Raw genomic sequence first — 25,888 nt, 5'->3', positions numbered from 1 at the left:
TAGTGCACTGACTTTTATGCCAGAAAACATAAAGGAAGGAATTTCACAAACTGAAAGGGCAAAAGCAGAAGGAAAGCAGAATAACCTGAGAGGGGTTTTCCATCGCCAACTTCTAAGCTTTCATTTAAAAATAGCCTGGCGAGTGCCTGATCACTTTATTTTCAGTGTCCTAGCAAATTGCTCCCCGAGACATAGCTATGTCTCCTCAGGACAGGCCCACAGTAGGGAGTCAAAAAATTTTATTTCAACCACTCTTAGATTTCCCACTTTTCCCCAAACATATTTTTCCTCTTATTTCTCTCTCAGAGCCTTTCAGGCTTAAAAAATATATATTTGGCAAATTCCAGAATCTTTATTAAAAGGAAAAACACTGGGGCGCCTGGGTGGCTCAGTCGTTGGGCGTCTGCCTTCGGCTCGGGTCATGATCCGGGGTCCTGGGATCGAGCCCTGCGTCGGGCTCCCTGCTCGGCGGGAAGCCTGCTTCTCCCTCTCCCACTCCCCCTGCTTGTGTTCCCTCTCTCGCTGTGTCTCTCTCTGTCAAATAAATAAATAAAATCTTTAAAAAAAAAAAGGACAAACACTTGCAAATGAAAACATCTTTTATACATTCACTGTATTTGTTGTCAGTGTGTAACAGCTTATAAGGACTATCTTTTACACTGCAATAAAATATACACTGTTACACAATGAAGCTTTTTTTTTTCTGGTGATACAAAAGTTAATAAGCTTAACCACAGAATGAGGTAAAAGCAAACACATTTTAGAGGCAATTTTAGGAGTCAAGAAATGAAAGATTAAAGTCTCTTTCCTTCCATGGCAAAATGCTGATGGCTGTTGAGGTTGGGTACAGGGTACATAGGGGTTCACTGTACTATTCAAGTTTTGTGTATCTTTGAGCATTTCCATAATTTCTACTTCACTCTCAACTGTGCTAAAAATGGAGTTGGAAAAGTAAACAATTAGCTACACTGAAAGTATCAACTTTGTAAAATAAAATTAGCTAATAAATACTACCAACTAGAACACCAAAAGGGACAAATGGACCAATGTTAAGTTACAGTGGCACCTCTGTGGGGCAGCATGGTGGGTGGGGTCTTGATTTGGACCTTTCCTGGGACTTGAGACCAGGTGGCTACGGACTAAATCATCAGACTTTTCCAGGCCTCCCCTCCTGATGTGTTTTCCAAACGAGCTGGCTCCAAGCCGCATTACTCATCCGCGTCTAATCACTACCTACATTAGAAGCACCTGTTAAAATCCAGCTCCAGGGCTCCACCCAGTGAAGACCTTTGAAATCAGTAATACCAGAAAAGGTGAGACCTAGGAATCTGGACTCTTGATGCCCCCCTCCAATGATTTTTAAAAACTATTTTATTTATTTATTTGACAGAGAGAGCGAGAGAGCACAAGCAGAGGGAACAGCAGAGGGAGAGGCAGGCCCCCACCAAGCAGGGAGCCCAATGCGGGGCTCGATCCCAGGACCCTGGGATCATAACCTGAGCTGAAGGCAGATGCTTAACCATCTGAGCCACCCAGGTGCCCCCCCTCCGATGATTTTAATAGATACTAAAGTTAGAAGCCCCTGAAGATCTCTGTAATTGTCTATCAAAAGAGATGTGCCCTCCGTTGGTTAAGCGACTGCCTTCGGCTCAGGTCACGATCCTGGAGTCCCGGGATCGAGTCCCACATCGGGCTCCCTGATCAGCAGGGAGTCTGCTTCTCCCTCTGACCCTCCCCCCTTCTCATGCTCTCTGTCTCTCATTCTCTCTCTCGCAAATAAATAAAATCTTTAAAAAAAAAATTTAAAAAAAAAAGAGATGTGCCACTCTGAGGGTAATAAGGGCTATCTGCCAACTTCCATTCACAGGGTCAGGGGTAACTGCTTTTTTTCTAGATTCCATCAACAAGAGTCCAGAAGAGGCCCTCCACTCCCACCCCTACCCCAATGCCCAACCCCGCCACCCCCATCTGCCCGGAAACCACTGGGACCAATCTCATCATAATTTTTATCTGTTTACATCAGTCACCACAGGAAGTCCAGGTCTCTTGAGACATCCCCAGGCTCCTAAAGCACTCTGCACACTCCCTTTTCTGACCCCACCTCCCACCCTTCCCCATATTAACCCGTGGTCCTCTTGGTCACTCATTGAGCAAAATCATGCATCTTCAATTCAAATCTTCTACTCTGGACAGCCCCTTCACCTTCCTGTTCCAACGATGTCTGGCTCCTCCTGAGGACAGATTTCCCTGCAGACCTCTGCAGTGGTGGCTGTTTTCTCCCCCATACCCCTCACAAACTCGCTCAAAGGTATGGTGGGGCTGTCTTTGCTCCTCACTATTCCTCCCTTTTTCCCTAAAACTGCCCAGCTGTGCCTCTTCCTTGTCAGAAGATGTCACACACTGCATTTTAAGCACCTGCTTTCCTCTTGGTCACCACCACCCCCACACCCCAGCATTACTTAAAAAGATTTTTAGCTACTCACTGTTACTCTCTCCAGCACATTTCCTGTCATCAGAATTCTTAGAGATTTTATATACACATGGGTGCTCCTACCTATGCCTTAGTTCTGTGACCTGTCCTCCATTATCTTGTCCTCCACCCTACTTTGGCCACTCCTCTAGTCAAACAGCAGCCCTTTATAATCTTCACTTCAAACACCCCGTTCTGGCTATTCTTTCTCCTTTGTGAATTTATTATCATACAGATTACATCTAAACATGTCAACCCAACAGTGTTAATAATTATTACTGCTTTAATACGGTCTTACGACTTTTACAAAAATTAAGAGAAAACATATTTACAGTCTTTTATAACTACCCACAAGTTAATCATTTCCAGGGCTCTTTATTTCCACCTGCAGATACAACATATAGTCTGGAGTCATTTCCTTTTGGCCTAAAAGATCCCTTAGTATTTCTTGAAAGATAAGTCTGTAATCAAGAGATTACCTCATCTTTGTTTGCGTGAGAATATATTTTACTTTCATTTTTAAAGGATGGTTTTATTTTTTTTATTTTTAAAGATTTTATTTATTTATTTCAACAGAGAGAGACACAGCGAGAGAGGGAACACAAGCAGGGGGGTGGGGGAGAGGGAGAAGCAGGCTTCCCGCAGAGCAGGGAGCCCGATGCGGGGCTCGATCCCAGGACCCTGGGATCATGACCTGAGCCGAAGGCAGATGCTTAACGACTGAGCCACCCAGGCGCCCCTAAAGGATGGTTTTAGATATAAAATTTAATATAGAATTTGGTGTTGACAGTTTTTTCGTTGAACATTGGAACTCCACTGTTCTGTGACAAGCATTCTTTTTTTCAATTATTAATACACTTTATTTTTTAGAGCTATTTTAGATTCACAGCAAACGTGAGCAGAAAGTACAGTTCTCTTTTTTTTTTTTTAATGTTTTATTTATTTATTCATGAGAGTCAGAGAGGCAGAGGCAGAGGGAGAAGCAGGCTCCCCGCCTAGCAGGGAGCCCGATGCGGGACTCGATCCCAGGACCCTGGGATCATGACCTGAGCCGAAGGCAGACGCTTAACCATCCGAGCCACCCAGGCGCCCGAAAGTACAGTTCTCTTATACCCCTTCTCCTTACAGGTGCACAACCCCCCGCACTATCACCATCCCCCATCATGGTGGTAAATGTTACAACTGATGAACCTGTGTTGACTCCTCATTTATGTTATGGTTTACTGATGGTGCACATTCCATGGGTTTTGAAAAATGTATAATGACATATGCCCACCACTATAGTATCATATAGAATAGTTTCACTGCCTTAAGTATTCTCTGGGCCTGTTGATTCATCCCTTCCTCCCCCCCCCCCACCCCAACTCCTGGCAACCACAGATATTTCTACTGTCTCCATAGTTTTGCCTTTTCCAGAATGTCAGATAGTTGGAAGCACACAGTATGCAACCATTTTAGAGTGGCTTCTTTCACTTAGTAATATGCATTTAAGGTTCCTCCATGTCTCCTCATGGTTTCATAGCTCATTTCCTTTGCACATTGAATAACATTTTCTTGTACCACAAAAAAAATTACATAATATTCCTGGATATACCATAGTTTATTTGCCTACTGAAGGGCATCTTGATTGCTTGCAGGTAGTGGCAATTGTGAATAAATAAGCTAAAAACACCCATCTGCAGGTTTTTGTGTGGACATAAAAGTTCTCTATTTGGGTAAATACCAAGGAGTACAATTGCTGGGTCATACGGTAAAAGTATGTTTAATTTTGTAAGAAACTGCCAAACTGTCTTCCAAAGCGGCTGTGACATTTTGCATTGCTACCAGCAATAAGTGAGAGTTCTTGTTGCTACACATCCTTGCCAGCATTTGGTGGTGTCAGTGTTCTGGACGTTGGCCATTCTAATAGGTGCGTATTGATATCTCACTGTTGTTTTAATTTGCCATTCTCCAGAGACACAGGATGTTGAACATCTTTTCATGTTTACTTACCATCTGCATATCTTCTTTGCTAAGGTGTCTGTCAGTCTTTTGCTCCAATTTTCAGCTGTTCATTTTCCTACTATTGAGTTTTAAATTAAGAGTTCTTTGTATATTTTGGATAGCAGTGTTTGATCAGATACGTCTTTTACAAATATTTTCTCCCAGTCTGTGGCTTATCTTCTCATTTTCTTGACCGTTTTTTCCAGAGCAGAAGTTTTTAATTCTAATGAAGTCTAGGTTATCAAGTATTTCTTTCATGGATCATGTCTTTGGTGTTGAATCTAAAAAGGCATCAGTATACCCCAAATTACCAAGGTTTTCTCCAACATTATATTCTTGTTTTATAGCTTTGTGTTTTACATTTAAGTCTGTGATCCAGTCTGAGTTAATTTTTGTAAAGGGTGTAAGATCTGTGTCTAGCTTCATTTTGGGGGCATGTGGGTGTACAGTTGTTCCAGCATCATTTGTTGAAAGAACTATCTTTGCTCCATTATATTGCCTTTGCTCCTTTGTCAACGATCAACTGACTAGAGCTTTGTGGGTCTATTTCTGGGCTCCCTATTCTGTTCCACTGATCTGTTTGTCTGTTCTTCCACAAATACCATATTGTCTTGATTAGTGTAGCTTTACAGTCAGTCTTGAAGTTGCATCTTCCAACTTTGTTCTTCAATTATCAAGTCAGCTATTCTGGGTCTTTTGCCTCTCCATATAAATTTTAGAACCAGTTTGTCAATATGCACAAAATAACTTGCTGAGATTTTTATTGAGATTATGTTGAAATCATAGATCAAGCTGAGGACCGACATCTTGACAATATTGAGTCATTCTATCCGTGAACATGGAATATCTCACTATTTAGTTCTTTTATTTCATATATTAGAGTTTTGTAGTTTTCCTCATATACATCTTGTACATATTTTATTAGACTATACTTAAGTACTTCATTTTTGTTGGGGGGGATGCTAACAGAAATAATACTGTCTTTAATTTCAAATTCCACTTGTTCATTGCTGGCATATAGGAAAATGATTGACTTTTATATACTAACTTTGTATCCTATACCCTAGCTATAATTGCTTATTAATTCCAGGAGTTTTTTTGCTGATTCTTTTGGGTTTTCCACATAGACACTCATGTCATCTGCAAAAAAAAAGACAGTTTTGTTTCTTCCTTCCCAAACGGTATACTTTTTGCTTCCCTTTCTCATTACATTAGTTAGGACTTCCAGTACTCTGTTGAAAAGCAGTGGTGAGAAGAGTATTGCCTTTTTCCTAATCTCAGTAGGGAAGCTTTGAGTTTCTCACTATTAAGCAGGTTGATGTTGGCTGTAGGTTTATTATAAATGTTCTTTTTCAAGTTGAGGAAGTTCTCTTCTATTACCAGTTTGCTGAGAGTTGGGGTTTTTTGTTGTTGTTGTTGTTTTTAATCATGAATGGGTACTGGATTTGGTCAACTGCTTTTTCTGCATCCACTGACATGGTCACATAATTTTTCTTCTTTAGTATGTTAATGTGATGGGTTATATTGATTTTTGAATGTTCAACCAGCCTTACACGCTGAGATAAATTCCACTTGGTCATGGTGTATAATTCAATTTATACAATGCTTGATTCGATTTGGTAATATTTTGTTGAGGAATTTTGCATATATGTTCATGAGAGATATGGGTCTGTAGTTTTATTTTCTTGTAGTCTCTTTGTCCAGTTTTGGTATCAGGGGAATATTGGCCTCACAGAATAAGTAAGGAAGCATTCCCTCTACTTCCATCTTCTGGAAGAGATTATAGAGAATTGGCATAACTTCTTACTTAAATGTTTAGCAGAATTCACCAGTGAACTCATTCAGGTCTGGTGCTTTCTAATTTGGAACATTAATTATTAATCCCATTTCTTTCACAGATATAGGCCTATTCAGATTGTCTATTTCCTCTTGTATGAGTTTGACACATTGTGTCTTTCAAATAATTGGTCAATTTCATCTAGGTTATCAAAACTGTGGATACAGAATTGTTCATATTCCTTTAGTATCATGTCCATGGGATCTGTAGTGATGTCTCCTCTTTCTCTTTTGATATTAGCAATGTCTTTTTTTTTTTTTCCTTTTCTTAGTTAGCCTGGCTAGAGGCTTATCAATTTTATTTATCTCTTCAAAAAAATCAGCTTTTGGTTTTGATTTTACCGATTCTTATTTTTCAATTTCATTGATTTCTACTCTAATTATCATTATTATTCTGCTTACTTTTGATTTAATTTGTTCTTTTTCCTAAGATAGAAGCTTAAATTACTAATTTGGGATTTTTCTTTTTTTTCTAATATATGCATTCGATGCTATAAATTTCTAAGCATAGTTTTCACTACATTCCACACATTCTGATAAATTGGATTTTTATTTCCATTTAGTTCAAAATATTTTTAAATTTCAGATTTCTTCTTTGACCCCCGTGTTATTTAGAAGTGTGTTGTTTAATCTTCCACGTATTTTAGGCCATTTTCCAACTACCTTTCTGTTACTGACTTCTACTTTAATTCCAATGTGGCCCAAAAGCAGACAATATATGATTTTAATTCTTTTAAGTTTATTGTGTTTTATGGCCCAGAATATGATCTATCTTGGTGAATGTTCCATGTGAACTTGAGAATAATTTGTAATCTGCTGTTGTTGGATGAAATATTCTATAGATGTTAATTATATCCAGTTGATTGATGGTGCTGTTAACTTCAAATACGTTCTTACCGATTTTCTGCCTGGTGAATTATGTTCATTTCTGACAAAGAGGTATTAAGTCTCCAATTACAATAGTGGATTCATCTATTTGTCTTAGTGATTCTACCAGTTTTTTCCACATGTACCTTGACACACTGTAGTTAGGTGCATACACATTAAGGAATGTTATGTCTTTTGGGAGTATTTTTTACTCCCCTTATCATTATGTAATGCCCCTCTTTATTCCTGATCACTATCCTTACCCTGAAGTCTGCTCTAAAGTTAATATAGCTACTCCTGCTTTCTTTTCTTTTCTTTTTAAGATTTATTTATTTATTTACTAGAGAGAGAGAGAGCATGAGGGGGGGAAGGGCAGAGGGAGAAGCAGACTCCCTGCTGAGCAGGGAGCCTGATGTGGGACTCGATCCCGGGACTCCAGGATCATGACCTGAGCCGAAGGCAGTTGCTTAACCAACTAAGCCACCCAGGCGCCCTCCTGCTTTCTTTTCATTAGTGCTGGCATGATATATCTTTCTCCACCCCTTTATTTTAATCTATATGTCTTTATATTTAAAATAGGTTTTGGGGCGCCTGCGTGGCTCAGTCGGTTAAGCGACTGCCTTCAGCTCAGGTCACGATCCTGGAGTCCCGGGATCGAGTCCCACATCGGGCTCCCTGCTCGGCAGGGAGTCTGCTTCTCCCTCTGACCCTCCTCCCTCTCATGCTCTCTTTCATTCTCTCTCTCTCAAATAAATAAATAAAATCTTTAAAAAAAAATAAATAAAATAAAATAAAATAGGTTTCTTGTAGACAACATATTGTTGGGTCTTGTTTTTTGATCCACTCTGAAAATTTCTTATAATTGGTATATATAGGCTGCTGACCTTTAGAGTGATTATTTATATACTTAGATTAATATCTACCATATTTGTTACTGTTTTCTCTTTGTTGTCATCATTCTTTGCTCCTATTTTTTGTCTTCCACACTTTTTCTACCTTCTGGAGTTTAACTGAGCATTTATATGATTCCATTTTCTCTTTCTTAGAATATCAATTATACTTCTTTTTAAACTTTTTTTAGTGGTTGCCTTACAGAATGCAGCATATTTATAACTAATCCAAGCCCACTTTCAATTAACACTATACCACTTCACAGATAATGCAAGTGACAAAATATTAATTCCTTTCTTCCATCTCTTATATCATTGCTGTCATTCATTTCACATATACATATGCATATACACACAAACTGATACATTTTTCCTATTATTATTCTGAGCAAACTGTTACCTGTTAGGCCAATTAAGAGGAAAATTAAAGTTTTTATTTTACGTTCACTAATGCTCTTTCTTCTTTTATGTAGTTACGAGTTTCTGACCTATACCATCTTCCTTCTCTGAAGAACTTTTAACATTTCTTGCAAGGCAAGTCTGACAACAAACTCCCTCAATTTTTGTTTGTCTGAGAAGTCTATTTCTCCTTCACTTTTGAAAGGTAACTTCCCAGGGTATAGAATTCTAGGCTTTTTGAGGCACCTGGCTGGCTCAGTTAGTGGAGCATGTGACTCTTGATCTCCAGGTTGTGAGTTTGAGACCCATGTTGGGTGTAGAGATTACTTAAAAAATAAATAAAAATTTAAAAATTTTGTTTAAATTTCTAGGCTTTTTTCTCTTAACATTTTGGAAGTTTCACACTATTCTGTTTTTGCTTACATGGTTTCTGAAGAGAAATCAGATATATTTCTTATCTTTGTTCCGCTATGGTAAGTTTTTTTGTGTGGGGGGTGGTTTTTTGCTTCTTCCAAGGTTTTTTTTCTTATTTTTGATTTTCTGAAGTTTAACAATAGTATGCCTAGGTGTTGTGAGATTATCTTGGCATTACCTTACTTGGTATTCCCTGAGCTTCCTGGATCTGTGGTTTGGTGTCTCCGATTAATTTGGGGACATTCTCTATCATTGTTGCTTCAAATATTGTTTCTGATTCTTTCTCTTTTCCTTCTGATATTCCCATTATGTATATAGTACATCTTTTGTAGTTATTTCACAGTTCTTATATATCTCTTTCTTTTTGCTTTTCAGTTTTGGGAAGAAAGGAACTAAAAGGAATAGAACAGAAAGTTCCTATTGTCATATGCTCAAGCTCAGAGATTCTTTCCTCAGCCATGCCCATCAGACATTCATTTCTCTTAGAGTGTTTTCTATCTCTAGCATTTCTTTTTTATTCTTTCCTAGATTTTCTCTCTGCTTATATTATCCATCTGTTCTTGCATGTTGTCTATTTTTTTCTTTTAAACTCCTTAGCATATTAATCATAGTTTTCAAATTATCAGTCTGATAATTCCAACTTTCCTGCCATATCTGACTCTGGTTCTAATGCTGTTCGGTCTCCTCAAACTTTATTTTTTGTCTTTCAGTATGTCTTGTACTGTTTTCTTGAAAGGCAGAAATCGGGATACCTGAGTAGCTCAGGTGGTTAAGCATCTGCCTTCAGCTCAGGTCATGATCCCAGGGTTCTGGGATTGACTCCTGCATCAGGCTCCTTGCTCAGTGGGGAGCCTGCTTCTCCCTCTGCCTGCTGCTCCCCCTGCTTGTGCTCTAGCTCTGACAAATAAATAAAATCTTAAAAAAAAAAAAAGGCAGAAATGATGTACGGTTAAAAAGAACTGTAGTAAACAGGCTTTGAGAAATGAAGAGGCAGTAGAAGCATGCTATGGTCCAATGATTAGATCTAGTCTTTTGGTAAGCCTATCCCCCTAACTGTGAACTTCATCAGTGGTTCTCAGGGTTTTATCCCCCTCCTTAGCTAGGACAGGATGACTAGAGGGAGCTGGAGTTGAGTATATCCCCTTCCCTAAGTAAGTCCCCTAGATAAAATAGTTTCTCCTGAGGGCAGGTCTTGTTAAGAACAAAATGCTCTGCCATATTTCAAAAGTTACTTTTCCCTCCCCATAATAGAAGCACAAGGGAATTTTTCTCCCAGTATTCACTGTGAGGGCCTGGTAGAGCTCCTGGAGTCAAAACTCACAAAACTGTGGGGCTCCCTTTACACTGGGTCACTCCAGAGTTTTTAACTCTCAGACTTGTCCACATTGAGCCTCCAGCAATTTGTCAATTACAGTTCAGGTTCTCCTGCAGCAGTATTGCTCCAACAAGTGTGATTCTCTGTATCCACCTGTTTTGCCAATTTTGGTGGCAAAAGTTTGCTCTGTGATCTCATGACTCTGATGGATCTAAGAGTTGGTTGATTTTTCCATTTGTTCTGCTTTTTACTTGTTAGGATGGAAGGGCAACTTCTCCCATCCAAGTACTAACCAGGCCCGACCCTGCTTAGCTTCCGAGATCAGACGAGATCGGGCGCGTTCAGGGTGGTATGGCCGTAGACTGGAAGGGCAACTTCTAAGCTCCTTACATGCTGAATAAGAAACCAGAAGTTCCAACACCATTCTTTAAGATGAGAAGTTAAGCCATTAATCATATATGATTGTCCCCTGTGAGTAGTAATTTTTCTCTTATTGCTTTTAACTTTGATCTTTGGCTTTCAACAATTTTACTATGATGTATCTAGATGAGAATCTTTATGTTTACCCTACTTGGGGTTCACTGAGTTTCCTGGATATATATACTGATGTTTATAGTAGCCTGAATAAAATCCCCCAAAGATGTCCACATCCTAATCCCTGGAACCTATATTATTTTATTTATATGGTAAAAGGAACTTTACAGATGCAATTAATTAAGGATCTCAAGATGGGGAGATTATCCTGCATTATCTGGGCAGGCCCAATACAATCACAAGAGTCCTTATAAGAGGGAGGCAAGAGGGGGCACCTGGGTGGCTCAGTCGTTAAGCGTCTGCCTTCGGCTCAGGTCATGATCCCAGCGTCCTGGGATCGAGCCCCGCATCGGGCTCCCTGCTCCGCAGGAAGCCTGCTTCTCTCTCTCCCGTTCCCCCTGCTTGTGTTTCCTCTCTTGCTGTGTCTCTCCCTGTCAAATAAATAAATAAAATCTTTAAAAAAAAAAAAGAGGGAGGCAAGAGGGATGAGTCATAGAGTAGATGTGACAACAGAGTAGAGGTTAGAGTAATATAAGGAAGGGACCCTGAGCTAATGAATGTTGATGGCCTATAGAAGTTGGAAAAGGCAAGTAAACAGATTCCCTCTAGAGCTTCCAGCAGGAATACAATCTCACTGATACCTTGATTTTAGGACTTCTGACCTTAAGAACTATAAGATAATAAATTTATGGAGTTTTAAGCTATTGCATTTGTGGTAACTTATAGCAGCAATAGGAAACTAATAGTGTTCTTTGTCAAATTTCGGGATTTGGGGACATTATTTCTTTTTTTTTTTAATATTTATTCATTTTAGAGAGAGTGAGTGCATGAGCGGGGGTGGAGGGGGGAGGTAGAGAGGCAAAGGGAGAGGGAGAAGCAGGTTCCCCACTGAGCAGAGAGCCTGACACAGGACTCCATCCCAGGACCCTGGGATCATGACCTAAGCCAAAGGCAGGGGCTTAACAACTGAGCCACCCAGGCACCCTGGGACACTATTTCTTTAAATACTTTTTCTGCTCCATTCTCTCTTCTTCTGGGACTCCCAAATGATAGTACACTTGATATTGTCCCAAGGATTTCTGAGGTTCTATTATTCTGTCTTCAACCTTTGTTCTTTTTGCTATTTTCCCCTAGGTATGAGTCACAGTTTCCTGTTTTTCAACATTTCTTACACATTTTTTATTGAAAACTGGCTATTTTAGCTATTACACTGTAGCAACTCCAGATTCTCATTTTCTCCTCTGGAGACAGGTAGAGTAGCAGACTTTTAAAATTTGTTTAATAACTTGCCTATACTAAACCTATGGATTTTGGTTCACCCACAGTATGTGGCCAGAGGTCTCTGCTCAGTTTTTCTTTTTTTCTTATTTTTATTTTTATGCTTGGATTCCTACTGGTGGTTATCTGAATATCTTAATAGTCAACCATTATATGTCAGTATTTGTGCCCAAACATCTCAGACAAATACAGCTTCTACCCTTTGCAGATGGATCTATGTGTGGTATGGGAAGTACATTCAAAGTTCAAGCAATTTTCAAGTCTTCCTTAGCTTTTCCTTTTCATCAAGCTTTCTCATAACTCCTCTGTAGTTGCGCACTGTCATCCAGGGATCTGTGGATAGCTTGGGCCCTCTCTAGCAAACTACGCTCATACATGTAGCTTTCCAGTCATCCAGAGTACGTGGCAGTTTATCAAGCCTATCTATGGCTGTCTTATTTATAGGACCTGTCAAATTTCTAGTTTGTCTACTGGTTCACTGCTTGCCCAACCAGGGCCACAACCTAAGACTAAGAAAGCTGCTGGACATGGTTTTTGGTTTTCTCTCTGCTCCAAATAGCTAGCCCCAACAGTAAGACAGCTGGTCACCCGGTTGAACTACTACACTAACTGAGCTGGGGGTATGGGATGGGATGGGAGGAGCCCAGGCAGGAACACCACAGATTCCCATTGGTCTCACCTAATGTTTGATGCATTTTCTTTTTTTTCTTTTTTTTAAAAGATTTTATTTATTTACTTGACAGAGATAGAGACAGCAAGAGAGGGAATACAAGCAGGGGGAGTAGGAGAGGGAGAAGCAGGCTTCCCGATGAGCAGGGAGCCCGATTCGGGACTCAATCACAGGGTGGTCACGGGGCTCCATCCCATGACCCTGGGATCATGACCTGAGCCAAAGGCAGACGCTTAACGACTGAGCCACCCATGCACCCCTGTTCGATGCTTTTTCATGAATAAATGCTTTTCAAATTTGTTGTGTGCCTTTGGTCAATTTCCAGACCTTTGAAATGGTTGTTTTTGACAAATCTGTCCTGTTTTATAGTTAGTTTCTTGGGGAAATTTGCAACCTCTTTACCATACCAGAAGTCTTCCCACCTCATCCCAAGGACTTAATGGACTTTTTCCTACTGCTAGAAATTAAAACTGATAATAACTGATAATAACACAAACCTAATCAAATGGAAATTCTCTCTCTCAAATCATCCTATCTGAATGCCTTCATAATCAAATACTGCATGTCAATTAGAAACTTTCAAAAGATGGCTTATAAGACGTGATGTGTGGCCGAGTTAAATTTAAAATGTTGGGGGAAAAAAAGCAACTACTATTAATTTCAAGTTTATGGGAAGAAAAAAAAAGATACTAGATCACTGTGAAATTTGCTTCTTGTAAGAATTTACATTTCCTCACTTTATCCAGTATCTCTGGCCTGGTGTCAGTAGCTACAGTTGTCCAACCACATCTTTCTCCTGATACAGTTCAAAACCAAACTTTGTTTCTTACAATTCAGTAATCTTTTTCCCAATAAATTTCTCTTTAAATTTCTCTTTTTTTTTTTAGATTTTTATTTATTTATTTGACAGAGAGAGAGAGAGAGAGAGCGAGAGCAGGAGCACAAGCGGGGGAGTGGAAAAGGGAGAAGCAGGCTTCCCGCTGAGCAGGGAGCCTGATGCGGGGCTCAATCCAAGGACCCTGGGATCAGGACTTGAGCCAAAGGTAGACGCTTAACGACTGAGCCACCCAGGTGCCCCAAATTTCTCTTGATTTTTACCTAAGATCAAGTTCCAGCTACCATTTTTCTATTAAGATATAAATGACAGGTATGATGATAATTTCAAATTACTGATATGATATAGCAAACCGCCTTTGGAACTAAGCAGACCTAGGTTCAAAAACACCAATAACGAGGGGCGCCTGGGTGGCTCAGTTGGTTGAGCGACTGCCTTCGGCTCGGGTCGTGATCCTGGAGTCCCGGGATCGAGTCCCGCATCGGGCTCCCTGCTCGGCGGGGAGTCTGCTTCTCCCTCTGACCCTCCTCCCTCTCATGCTCTCTGTCTCTCATTCTCTCTCTCTCAAATAAATAAATAAAATCTTTAAAAAAAAAAAAAAACACCAATAACGAGACTAACTAGGTAAGTATCTCTAGACAAGTTACTTAATATTTCAGCCAGTTTCCTTATCTGCTTCACACAGTTGCAGGAAGGATTAGAAATGATAGCAATGATCTCTATAATTACTGGGTTATCTACTTAGAAAGTTGGTAGATAATGTCAGAAGGGGTGAAAAGAAGAAATAAAGAAGGGATGCCTGGGTGGCTCATTTAAATGTCTGCCTTTGGCTCAGGTCATGATCCCAGGGTCCTGGGATGGAGTCCACATCGGGCTACTTGCTCAGCGGGGAGCCTGCTTCTCCCTCTGCCTGCCACTCCCCCTGTTTGTGCTCTCTTTTTCTCTGACAAATAAATAAATAAGATCTTTAAAAAAAAAAAAGAAGAAGAAGGAACAAGGAAAATGGATAATCTTTCTTGCTATGTCTAGCACTCATGGGTGGCCAAATTAACTATTTAAATTTCATCTCTCCTTATCCACCAATTAACAATGAAGTGACCTTCTCTTTTTTTATCCCCCTTTTCATTAATTGAAACAGTTCTACACAGTACAATATTCTACCACACACAACACACTGAGGAACATAACAGACATTTTCCTACGAAGTTGCATTTACATTTTTTAAACAATTTTTTGGGGGGCATTACTGTCTGAGAAACACTGACTGGGGAAAATTAAGTACCACAGTTTTTAAATTTATGTATTGAATTTTAAAAATTCTCTATCTTTTCTTGGAATAGATTCCTTTGGAAACCTTATTACTGCTGAATCTGCTAAAATATAAGTTTATACAAATAAACTGTGGAAATATCAGGAAATCCACAAACCGCCCTAAGTCCATTTGAATACAACTTAGATTACCTACCTTTGCTAGAAAATCCGTCTGCAATGTGAATATTCACCTCTTAAACCTGAGTGAATTAGTACACCTGGATTTTCATAAGTCTAGATTCCTTAAACTGAGGCAGTCCAGCATTACAAATGAAATGGAAATCACTATAATTACTACATGGTGGAGCACTGGTGGAGTCAAAATGTTGCCATCATTTATTTCCTGTTCTATAATGGAACTTATTTTCCACTTTGGACCCCAGCTTCCCTACCTATAAAATAAGGACATAATCCTCATTCTACACACATCTCAAGACAGTTATGATAAGAGATAAAGAGATAACAGTTCCTCATATACTATAAAGTGATGAGTGGGGTCCATTGGAATTGCTTACCCCAGCTGCTAGAAACCTCCTCTGCTGTTGCAAGTTTACCTCATGTAAGTGTTTCTCAACCTAAAAATCAGATCAAGAAGAAAGCCCAGAACTGTCTGGTGCCTCATGTCAGAGCTTTTGGAACACCTGGTTGTACTTGATCTGTCCACATGTGGACTCTCTCTGGTGGCTTAAGCCCCTCAATTCTCTGCTTCCTGTGCCAGACACAAATACTGTTGGATGAATAATGAACAAATGGGCAGCATATGTGAAATGAAAAAACTGAACACCTGTAGAGCCTTGGGCTCCCTCGCGGTACTCCTATCTCCTAGTTCTCAGGAGCTGGAACTTCAGGCCCCAATCGCTATCCAAAGAGTCAGTGGAGAGCAAAAGCTGTAACACTTTTGTGCAACCTACTGGCTTGGGCCCTTGGGAGGTGCATGTACGGTATGCACAAAAAGAACCACTATTTGTCACAATTTGTAAATCTTCAGGTTAAGAAGAGAGAAAAAAGCTTGCCCTTTGTAAAGACCCAGCAACTGATAGGAAAAGAGGGACAATGCTGCTTTCAGAAGCTTTTCATACATTACAGAATGCTACAAGATATGTCACAATCCTTCATTCCCTTGAAAATGTGGCAGAAATTACTAGATATCCCAACTCCTGCACCAGAGTGCATTTCTATTTCTAATATAATTAATCTTTTACTTACTCTGTGACCGTTTCTAACACACATGACGAGTTTAATGGAGTGAAACAATATTACACAAATGTCCAAAATGTACTTTAAAAAAGTAACTTTTAGCTTGTTACCATATATGGCTACTGTGTAAAGAAAAATATTAATAACAATTACTAACTTTTTGTGTGTTTGCAACTTACTGGGCTACAGACTCCATACCCATGATCTCATTTCCTCCACATACCAATCCTATGAGGTAGGTATGATAGTAATTTCCATTTGCTAAATGAGAAAAGCACTTGAAGTCACATAGCTAGCAAGTGGTAGAACAGAGATTTGAACCAGGTATTCAGACTCTAAAGTCCACATTAAGTGCATTACACAGAGAATAAATAATAATATTAATAATCCTTTAGTTGGAGCCCTAAACAGGAAGAATTTTAATACTGTCTAGATGAATAGGTCCCCATATTCAGCTGCAATCACCCAAATAAAATACAAAGGCTTTTATGCAAGAATTGAATGTAAACAAGCTAACTGCTTAATAGGAACTCAGTACAATTTCCTTGGTTCAGTTAGCTAATGTTTTAAGCCAATCTGGACTATAATACCATACTCACAGAGAATTTTTAAGCAATAGTAGTTTCCTAATACACTTTCCAGTTTAACAACCGCTAAGTACTACTCCAGTAAACCTGGAAAATCTTACATAAACCTGGAAAATCTTACATCTCCCTTCCAAACAGTGCTCCCAGTACAAACAAGATCTTACTTGATAAAGTAAAGCTCTAGCTACAGCAAACAAGCTCAAACTACTGGTAAGCAATGTTCCATTAATTCAGCGGCTATCAGCAGACCTCTCCCTCCCACAAAGCAGATGAGTAGACAAGTCTCAGGTTACCGTGAATTTAAGGATTCGAGGGAGAGCTCAGTCAGAATCTAAAAGCATTTATTCAATTTCCTACCTTGGTGGGTGGCAAGAAGCTTCCAAGCTAAATTTACTTGCCATTCAACCTCAATTTCTATCCTCATGTTTGTAGCTTTCCAGAATAGATTAATGGAGAGTTCATTTCTGCATTAAAATCTTAACATTACCTACCAAAGAAAGGTCTCACCTGTGTATAACTGGGGTTAAAAACAAGGCAAAAGACCCAAAACAGAGTCACGTATGCTAAGCCCCACATCACCAAACCAAGTTTTAGTTTAATTACAGTCTCAGACTCTTCCAGGAGTGGAATCTTAAATCAATCAGGAATCACCTGGTCTGCATCATTAGTGAGGTAATCTGATAGACCCCTGCAATCCCCTAAAGGAAAGTGACCTTGCCAAAACCAATCCACTTTTTGCTAGTATAACTTCCTTGTTCCCACTCCCTTCTGCTTATAAAAGTTTTTCATTTTGTATAGCTCCCTGAAGCTCCTTTCTGTCTGCTAGATGGGACGCTGCCTGATTCATGAATCACTGAATAAAGCTAATAAAATCTTTAAATTTTGGGCGCCTGGATGGCTCAGTCGTTAAGCGTCTGCCTTCGGCTCAGGTCATGATCCCAGCGTCCTGGGATCGAGCCCCACACCGGGCTCCCTGTTCCGCGGGAAGCCTGCTTCTCCCTCTCCCACTCCCCCTGCTTGTGTTCCCTCTCTCACTGTGTCTCTCTCTGTCAAATAAATAAATAAAATCTTTAAAAAAAAAATCTTTAAATTTTACTTATTTGAATTTTGTTTTTTAACATTGGGTAGGACTAAGAAATGACATTATTGACCTTAAGGAGGACAAGACAAGCCTTAGAAGGGTTAACTATGAGAGACAAGAGTTTTGGCTGGAAACTACCAGGAGGACCCAGATCTACATTTTTCTTTAAATCAATGTACAAGAAATTATGGGCTGCATTTGACCATTTGAGGGCATCCTAACTATGCAAAACTACATGGAACTCACTTCAAAGTCTCTCAGAATCATCCCCATTGTGTGTGTGCTCCAGTCCAACATTTTACTGCACCATAAGTATAAGTAAATTTTTAAAATTGACTTTTCTCTGTTGCCAAAAGGGAAAGAGATCTTTTTTCCTCTCTCCTTTTTCTTAGAGCATTTCTTTGAATAACCTAGTATTTATAAAACTTTCCTCTGTCCTTTGATATGTATGCAAATCTTTTTAAAGGTTAAATAAGCTAGCTGCAGGACTCAGGAAGGTTTTTTGAAGGTCCTAGAAGCCATCTCTTTTAAATGTAAATACCCAGGAAGACAGCGCCCCCTCTCCCAGTCACGGTAGGACTTTAGCCTACACACCTCTATTCTCTGCACACCGAGATTAGAGAGGTTTTACTTTTCTTTCAGATAAAGGCAATTAATTAGTACAGATGGCCACCCCAATTACCAGGTGAATTTTGGAGGAACTATGAAAGCATGTACATCAAATGGTGCTGGCAAGTGTTCTTACAAGATTACCATTAATCTTGAGACTGTGTATGTAATGAACTGTAAATGGCAGAATTTCGTTTTTGTTTTTGTAATCTCATTAGCAGAATACTTGTGATGTATCCCAGTCTGGGTTAATGCTTATTCAATAATAGAACTAGTTTCTTTCATTCCACATTTGTGGAGACCATTTCTAAGGTGGGCAGATCTTAACTTTCCCCAACATAAATGTGGAGGAATTTTACTCCCTGCTGGGCTACCTCACCGTCACTTTCCCCACTTTGATGGCTCCCTCAATACATGAAAAAAAAAAAATTCCTCGAAGACAAGAGGTTTTTTTAGGGACTTAGCCCATTACTGTCATCTGAGGGACAGATCCTCCTAGATCATTGCCTTTGTGACACCTCCACTTGGATTATTTCAAAGACATCTTGTTCGAAACTGAACTCATGTTCTTCCTCCGGGGTTTCCTATCACAGAAGCACAAGCCAGAAAATGAAGAATTGGCCCTAACACCTTCCTTTCCCTTCTCATTCCAGAGTGAAAATTTTACCAAGCCCTGCTGATCTACCTCCTAAATAGCCCTCAGATCCATTGACTTTTGCCTCCACTGAGGAGCCAAAGTGATCTTTCAATAACACAGACCTGCTGATACTCTCGTGACTGAAATTCTTCAACGGCTTCCCACCATTCTTAGGATAAGCCTTAAATCCTTGGCATGACCTATGAGGGCTGCATGGTCTGACCCCAGCCTACCTTTTCAACCTCATCTCCCTGACTCTCTCCCTCCCTCACCGCCTTCCAGCTCCAAATGGGAGCTTAAGCTCAATGAGGACTGAGACCCTGACTATTTGCTCATGCTGTATCCCTAGCCCAGTGCCTAGCACATAATAAATGCTAAATAAATATATGTTGAAGAATAATGTTGACAAAACAACTGAAGCACCTTAGGGGCACGTGGGTGGCTCAGTCAGTTGGGCGTCCGACTCTCAATTTTGGTTCAGGTCATGATCTCAGGGTCATGGGATCTAACCCCACCTTGGGCTCCACGCTCAGCACAGGGTCTGCTGGTCTCTCTGCTCCTCCCTCTGCTCCATCCCCTGCTGGCGTTCTCTCTCCCTCTCAAGTAAGTAAATAAAATCTTTCTTAAAAAACCTGCAGCACCTTAAATGGAAGGCATATAAAACATTAAATTATGCATGGCGAAGGAACAGAACGTCCTTATATGTTTGTATCCTAGGTGGCTAACATAGGGTGTGGACCATAGTGGGGCTATAAAATGTTTGTTAAATCATTCTGCAAACCAGAGACAATATGATGAAACAAAATATTGGCACTGTCTATTTAGCTTTGTAGTACAAATTACCAATGCCAATTAAGTCTCCCATTTAGGTATTTATCTCTCGTCTCATCCCCAATCCCCATCCTGTGGGCAACCAGAGGTCTAACCACATGTTTGAAGAAGGAGGCTGGACTCTAATCAGAGCTGGAAAACAGATATGGTTTGTGGAGTTGATTATAAATTCTGAGAAGCAAATAAACCAAGACTGGGGTAAGACCCCTATGTACATTTTGTGTTAGACTTGGGCAACATTTGCCATCCTTTGGCCACACAGTAACCATAAGACACAAGCTCCTCCTATGCTCGAGGCTTCACACATGCCCTTCCCTCCCCCTGGTAACTCTTCACCCTTCTCTTTGCCCAATTTAACTCCAGCTCAGTCCTTAAAGGTCTCAGATCTGAATATTTCCTCAGCAGAGCCTCCTCTGTCTCCCCTCACTCCCTCCCGCTGCCAAATGGCCCCATTATACATTCTCATAGCACCCTCTACCGTCCTCTATAGCAGGCACCACAACTGTAATTAATATTTAGTTTGTAATTATTTTTCTGCCTATCTCCATTGTTAGACTTAGAAGCAACCTGACAACAGGGACTGTGTCTGTTTGGGCCATCACTGTATCCCCAACACCTAGCACATCGCTGGTAGAGAGTAGGTGTGTTCTGCTAAATGAAGGAATGAATGAAATACATAGATAAACACTAGCTTTTGGAGTACATAGAATTGGCCTGCCCTCACTAGCTCTGTGCCTTTGGATAAATTTCTTACCATCTCTGAGCCCATTTCTTCCCCTATAAAGATAACTATTCCTACTTTACAGAGTTATTGTGAGAATTGAATAATCCAATAAAATGCTTAACATAAAGTCTGGCACACAACACTCAATGAATGTTAACTATTTTTATTACGGAGAAAAAGAGGAATGTGTTAGGGAAGATACATTCCATGCTCTTGACTAAACACAAACATAGCTCCCTTTATACAAACATACAGTTGCAAATCTGAATCAAGTATTTTAAGTACACTATAGGAAGTATTATCTAATAACCCTGAAGAAGAGAGCACAAGCAGTAATTTCTTTCACATCAGCTATAGCAACTTCTTTCAAGATATGTGTCCTATGGGGCGCCTGGTTGGCTCAGTTGGTTAAGTGTCTGCCTTTGAGTCAGATCATGATCCCAGGATCCTTGGATGGAGTCCCGCATCGGGCTCCCTGATCAGTGGGGAGTCTGCTTCTCCCTCTTCCTCTACCCCTCCCCCCTGGCTCATGTGTGCTCTCTTCTCTCAAATAAATAAAATCTTAAAAACAACAACAACAAAAAAGATGTGTCCTAAGGCAAGGGAAACAAAAGCAAAAATAAACTATAGGGACTACATCAAAATAAAAAACTTCTGCAGAGTGAAGGAAACAATCAAAACTAAAAGACAACCTACTGAATGGAAGAAGGTATTTACAAATGGCATATACAATAAAAGGCTAGTAACCAAAATATATAAAGAACTTATAAAACTCAACACCCAAGAAACAAATAACCCAATTAAAAAATGGGCAGAAGACATGAACAGACATTTTCCAAAGATAAACAGATGGCCAACAGCACATGAAAATATGCTCAACATCACTCATCATGAGGGAGACGGAAATCAAAACCGCAATGAGATAATCACCTCACACCTTTTAGAATGGCTAAAACCAAAAACACAAGAAACAAATGTTGGCGAGAATGTGAAGAGAAAGAACCCTCTTGCACTGTTGGTGGAAATGAAAACTGGTGCAGCCACTGTGGAAAACAGTATGGAGGTTCCTCAAAAAATTACAAATAGAACTACCCTATGATCCAGGAATCGCAATACTGGGTATTTACCCAAAGAATACGAAAACATTAATTTGAAAGGATATATGCACCCCAATGTTTACTGCAGCATTATTTACAATAGCCAAATTATGGAAGCAGCCCAAGTGTCCATCGACAGATGAATGAATAAAGAAGATGTGGTATATATATATACAATGCACTGTGTGTGTGTGTGTATGATACATTCTGTATATATATATGGATATTGTATAACATATATGCATATTGCATACATATATTGTATAATATGTATATATACATCTATTGTATAGTATGCTTATTGTATATATGTAATATATTGTGTGTGCATCTGTGTATATACATACATCTACGCAATGGATTGTACATATAAACTCAATTCAGCCATAAGTAAGAATGAAATCTTGCCATTTGCAACAACTTGGATGGAGCTAAAGAATAAATGCTAAGCTAAAGAATAAATGCTAAGCAAAATAAGTCAGAGAAAGACAAATACCGTAAGTTTTCACTCGTGTAATTTAAGAAACAAAACAAACGAACAAAGGAAAAAAAAAAGACAAACCAAAAAACATACTCTTAACTATAGAGAACAAACTGATGGTTACTAGAGGGAAGCAGGTGGGGAGATGGGTGAAATAGATGAAGGGGATTAAGAGAACACTTAATCTTGATGAGCACTGAGTAATATACTGAATTGCTACATCACTATATTGTACACCTGAAGCTAATATAACACTGTGTTAACTACACTGGAATTAAAATTTTAAAAAATAAGAAAAACATTTTTTTAGATTTTTTTTTTTATTTACTTATTTGAGAGAGAGAGTGGGTGAGAGAGAGCACAAGCAGGGTAAATGGCAGAGGGAGAAGCAGACTCCCCGCTGAGCAGGGAGCCCGATGTGGGACTCGATCCCAAGACTCTGGGATCATGACCTGAGTTGAAGGCAGACGACTAACCAACTGAGCCACCCAGGCGCCCAATAAGAAAAACATTTTTAAATAAAAATTAAAAGAACCCTCAAATAGATGTTTATAAATAGCCAAGAATCTTTTTGGATGTGAAGTGATCATGCATTTATGTGATTTGCACACTCTTGTATACAGTGTCAGGTTCTTTCAAAGCAAAGTACATTATCAATCCATTATTGCAAGGCAGCAGGGTTCCAGACCTGCACCTCAAAACCTAGGGACCTAAGTCCAGCTGTGCTGACCTTGGCCCAGGATATGCAGATAAAACATCAGGTTTTTGCCTTTAAGTGCCTTCCGTCCCAGTAGGAAACTCCATGCCTTAATGAGAAAAGGTCCCTTCATTCCAGTGTTCTCCAGCATCTGAGGATAACCTTTCTCTCCCTTCCTGGTGTATTCTACATTCCCCAAGATACCCCCCTTTAACACAGTTTCTGTTCTCTCTTACATTCTCCAAATTTAGACACATCATTCCACTTCTCTGAGCCTCAATTTATGGAACTAAAATAGTACTTCCCCGGGCACCTGGGTGGTTCAGTCAGTTAAGTATCTGACTCTTGATTTCGGCTCAGATCATGATCTCAGGGTTGTGGGATAGAGCCCTGTGTTGGGCTCTGCGCTGAGTGAGGAGTCTGCTGAAGATTCTCTTTCTCACTCCCCCTCTGCCCCCTGCCCAACCAAGCACAGGCGCTCTCTCTCTCTAAAATAAGTAAATAAATCTTTAAAAAATAAATAAGATAGTACTTCCCTCTTGGGTAAATGGCTCAGTATATGCCATAAAATTAACACATGGTAACTACTGTTTTAGTGTTTCTACCAGATCCCTAATCAATCTACAATCCAGAAAAAAATTACAACAAAGATCCTTTCCAATGGTATAAATTTTTTTTTCAACGTCTGTTTTCTACAATAAAAGAAACCTTGCACCCAGGAATAAAAGGAATGATCCTAAAGAAGCTTCAAATGTTGCAAAGGAGGGCACCTGGGTGGCTCAGTTGGTTAAGCATCTGCCTTGGGCTCAGGTCATGATCCCAGGGTCCTGGGATTGAGTCCCACACTGGGCTCCTTGCTAAGCAGGAAGTCTGCTTCTCCCGCTGCCTGCCACTTCCCCCTGCTTGTGCTCTCTCTCACACACACAAATAAATAAATAAAACCTTAAAAAAAAAAAAAGTTGCAAAGGAAAATAATAGAACAAATTAGGTGGTCTTCTGTTTCCTGAAAAAAATTAACTCAGCAAAACATAATTTATCCATATCCATCTTTATTTTTTTTTTTTAAGATTTTATTTATTTATTTGACAGAGAAAGACACAGCGAGAGAGGGAACACAAGCAGGGGGAGTGGGAGAGGGAGAAGCAGACTCCCCGCCGAGCAGGCAGCCCGATGCGGGACTCGATCCCGGGACTCCAGGATCATGACCTGAGCCGAAGGCAGTCGCTTAACCAACTGAGCCACCCAGGCGCCCCTCCATATCCATCTTTATAATGCCTCCTTTTAAAGCGAGCCCTATTAGGACTACATAAACTACAGTCAACTGCTAATCTGGAAGCCTCACCACACTGTCTTTGGGGTTAATAGAAGGTCAGCCCAGAAAATCCCAGCAAGAAGAAGCACTCAGCCTTACTGGTCACTCCTGACCAAGGCTCAGTCATGACCCTACTTCTTCCTCCCATCTCAGCTCCTTCCCATCATAAGCCTCAGGAGAAATAAAAAGCATCATTACCTTAGGAAAAGTTGAGAGACCCTCTGTATGTTCATAAGCTATATTATGACAAGGCTCCAGATTACCTTTTAAATGTAACTTCTTTCACAAGGACCTCTTCAAAGGCAACCCCTGTACTAGAATGAGTAGGTTTTACACAGAGGCCTAGTTCTAAAAGTCTGCCTCCCCCACGTATGTGTTGTGTGTCATCTCAGCTTTCATAACTCCACTGAACGCATATGATGATACCACCCACTTTACTCTTTTGTGGTGAAGAGTAAGAGAGAGATCTACAAGAGACACAGTCATAAGTCAGTTCCCCTCCCTAACCTTCTGAAGAATTAGATCATTTTTACTAATTGTATCTCTGGACCACCAAGCTAAGGATCCCTTGCTCCACCTGCCTCTCCTTTAGAAACCGGCTTCCTCTTTGTTCTCCTCACCACCAACCCCCCTCCCTCCACCTCCATACAGGTTGGAAGACGCGGAAAGCACTTCCTGGCAAGCCCACTACAAGTACCAGCTCACTAAACATAGGTGTATATGAAGCCCAGAAGTAACTTCTCAACTCTCAAATCACTATACCAAGGGAAATTAAAAGAGGATTCTACAGATACCTTTTACTGGGTAACTACTATGTGCCAGACACTGGGGGGGGGTGCATTCTACAGGCAATCTCCTTGACGTTTCACAACCACTTCACGAATATGGGCGTCTTATTCTCAAAATTACTGCTGAGTACCTAGGCGCCAAGAATTTAAGACATTTGCCCACAGACGCACAGGCAGGAAGCGGCGGAGCAAGGACTGGAGGGGTAAGATATTCTCCTTTGCTAATCCTGGGTCTCTAACGCCAGGCTTTAACGCCACCAGCCTCTGGCGCTCGAGCCTGGGTCACGCCCGCTGCCGCCGGGCCTCCCGTCCCTGGGTGCGGAATCGGGGAAAGCGACAGGCCCCCGCCCGGGGCGCACCCCCAGCGCTCCGCGAAGCCTGGGCGTGTCCGCCCTTTCCGGCCGCTCACACCGCCACAGGGACGCCAGCGAAGGCGCCCGCTGCCCGAAGAGAAAGCGCCAGAGGCAAGACTCGAGCGTCAGCGCCGGAGCTGAATCTTCCCTCCCTGAATCAATTCCGGGAATTCAAGATTCCCTGAATCTTGCCCCTCAGGGTCCGCGGCCTCCGCTCGGCCTCTAAACCCGCTTCCCTCCCTTCGCCCGGGCCGGGAATGCACTCGAGTCGGGATGCAGCCGCGCGCCTCGTTCCGGGCCCGTCCCTCCGCCCCTCGCCGCCGAGGTCGCGGCCTCCCCAGCCCCTACCTGGTCGCTTCCGTGACCATGGTCAATCAACTTCGTCCTCCCGCCTCGGAAGTGACGCGAGACTTCGCTCGCCCCGCCAGCGAGGCTCCGTCCAATCCCGGTCCTTGGGCTGCGCGTGCGCGTCGGGCGTGCGTTCCTCGAGGTGCCGGAAGCATGCGCAGCAGCGCGAGGTTTGAAAGGCCAGCTCCTACCTGAGCGGCTTCCTTCCCTCTTTCGGAGGGAAATTCGGAAGGTCGTGGTTTGGGTTTCGTGCACTCTCTCGGTGGCGTGTTGGGGTGGGGGGAAGTGGTCGGTGCACTGGAGAAGGTATGCTCCAGTTATCAAGACAGTATAAAGACATAATG

The 25,888-nt window shown here is 40.9% G+C and overlaps 1 protein-coding gene across 1 annotated transcript in view; it reads right to left on the bottom strand.

Moving 5' to 3' along the window:
* The window catches only part of DHRS7B (dehydrogenase/reductase 7B), a 68,120-nt gene extending 42,519 nt beyond the window's left edge, over positions 1-25,601 (bottom strand). The window contains exon 1 of the mRNA XM_034989783.1: positions 25,545-25,601. Within this exon, the coding sequence (XP_034845674.1) occupies positions 25,545-25,564 (20 nt within the window). The 5' untranslated portion in view covers positions 25,565-25,601. The remainder of the gene's footprint in view (positions 1-25,544) is intronic.
* Between the last annotated feature and the right edge of the window lie 287 nt (positions 25,602-25,888).

This window comes from Mirounga leonina, unplaced genomic scaffold, assembly GCF_011800145.1.
Source record: "Mirounga leonina isolate KUSES-001 unplaced genomic scaffold, KU_Mleo_1.0 Mir_488, whole genome shotgun sequence".
NCBI lineage: Eukaryota > Metazoa > Chordata > Mammalia > Carnivora > Phocidae > Mirounga > Mirounga leonina.
This window is presented reverse-complemented; position numbering and strand designations above follow the sequence as displayed.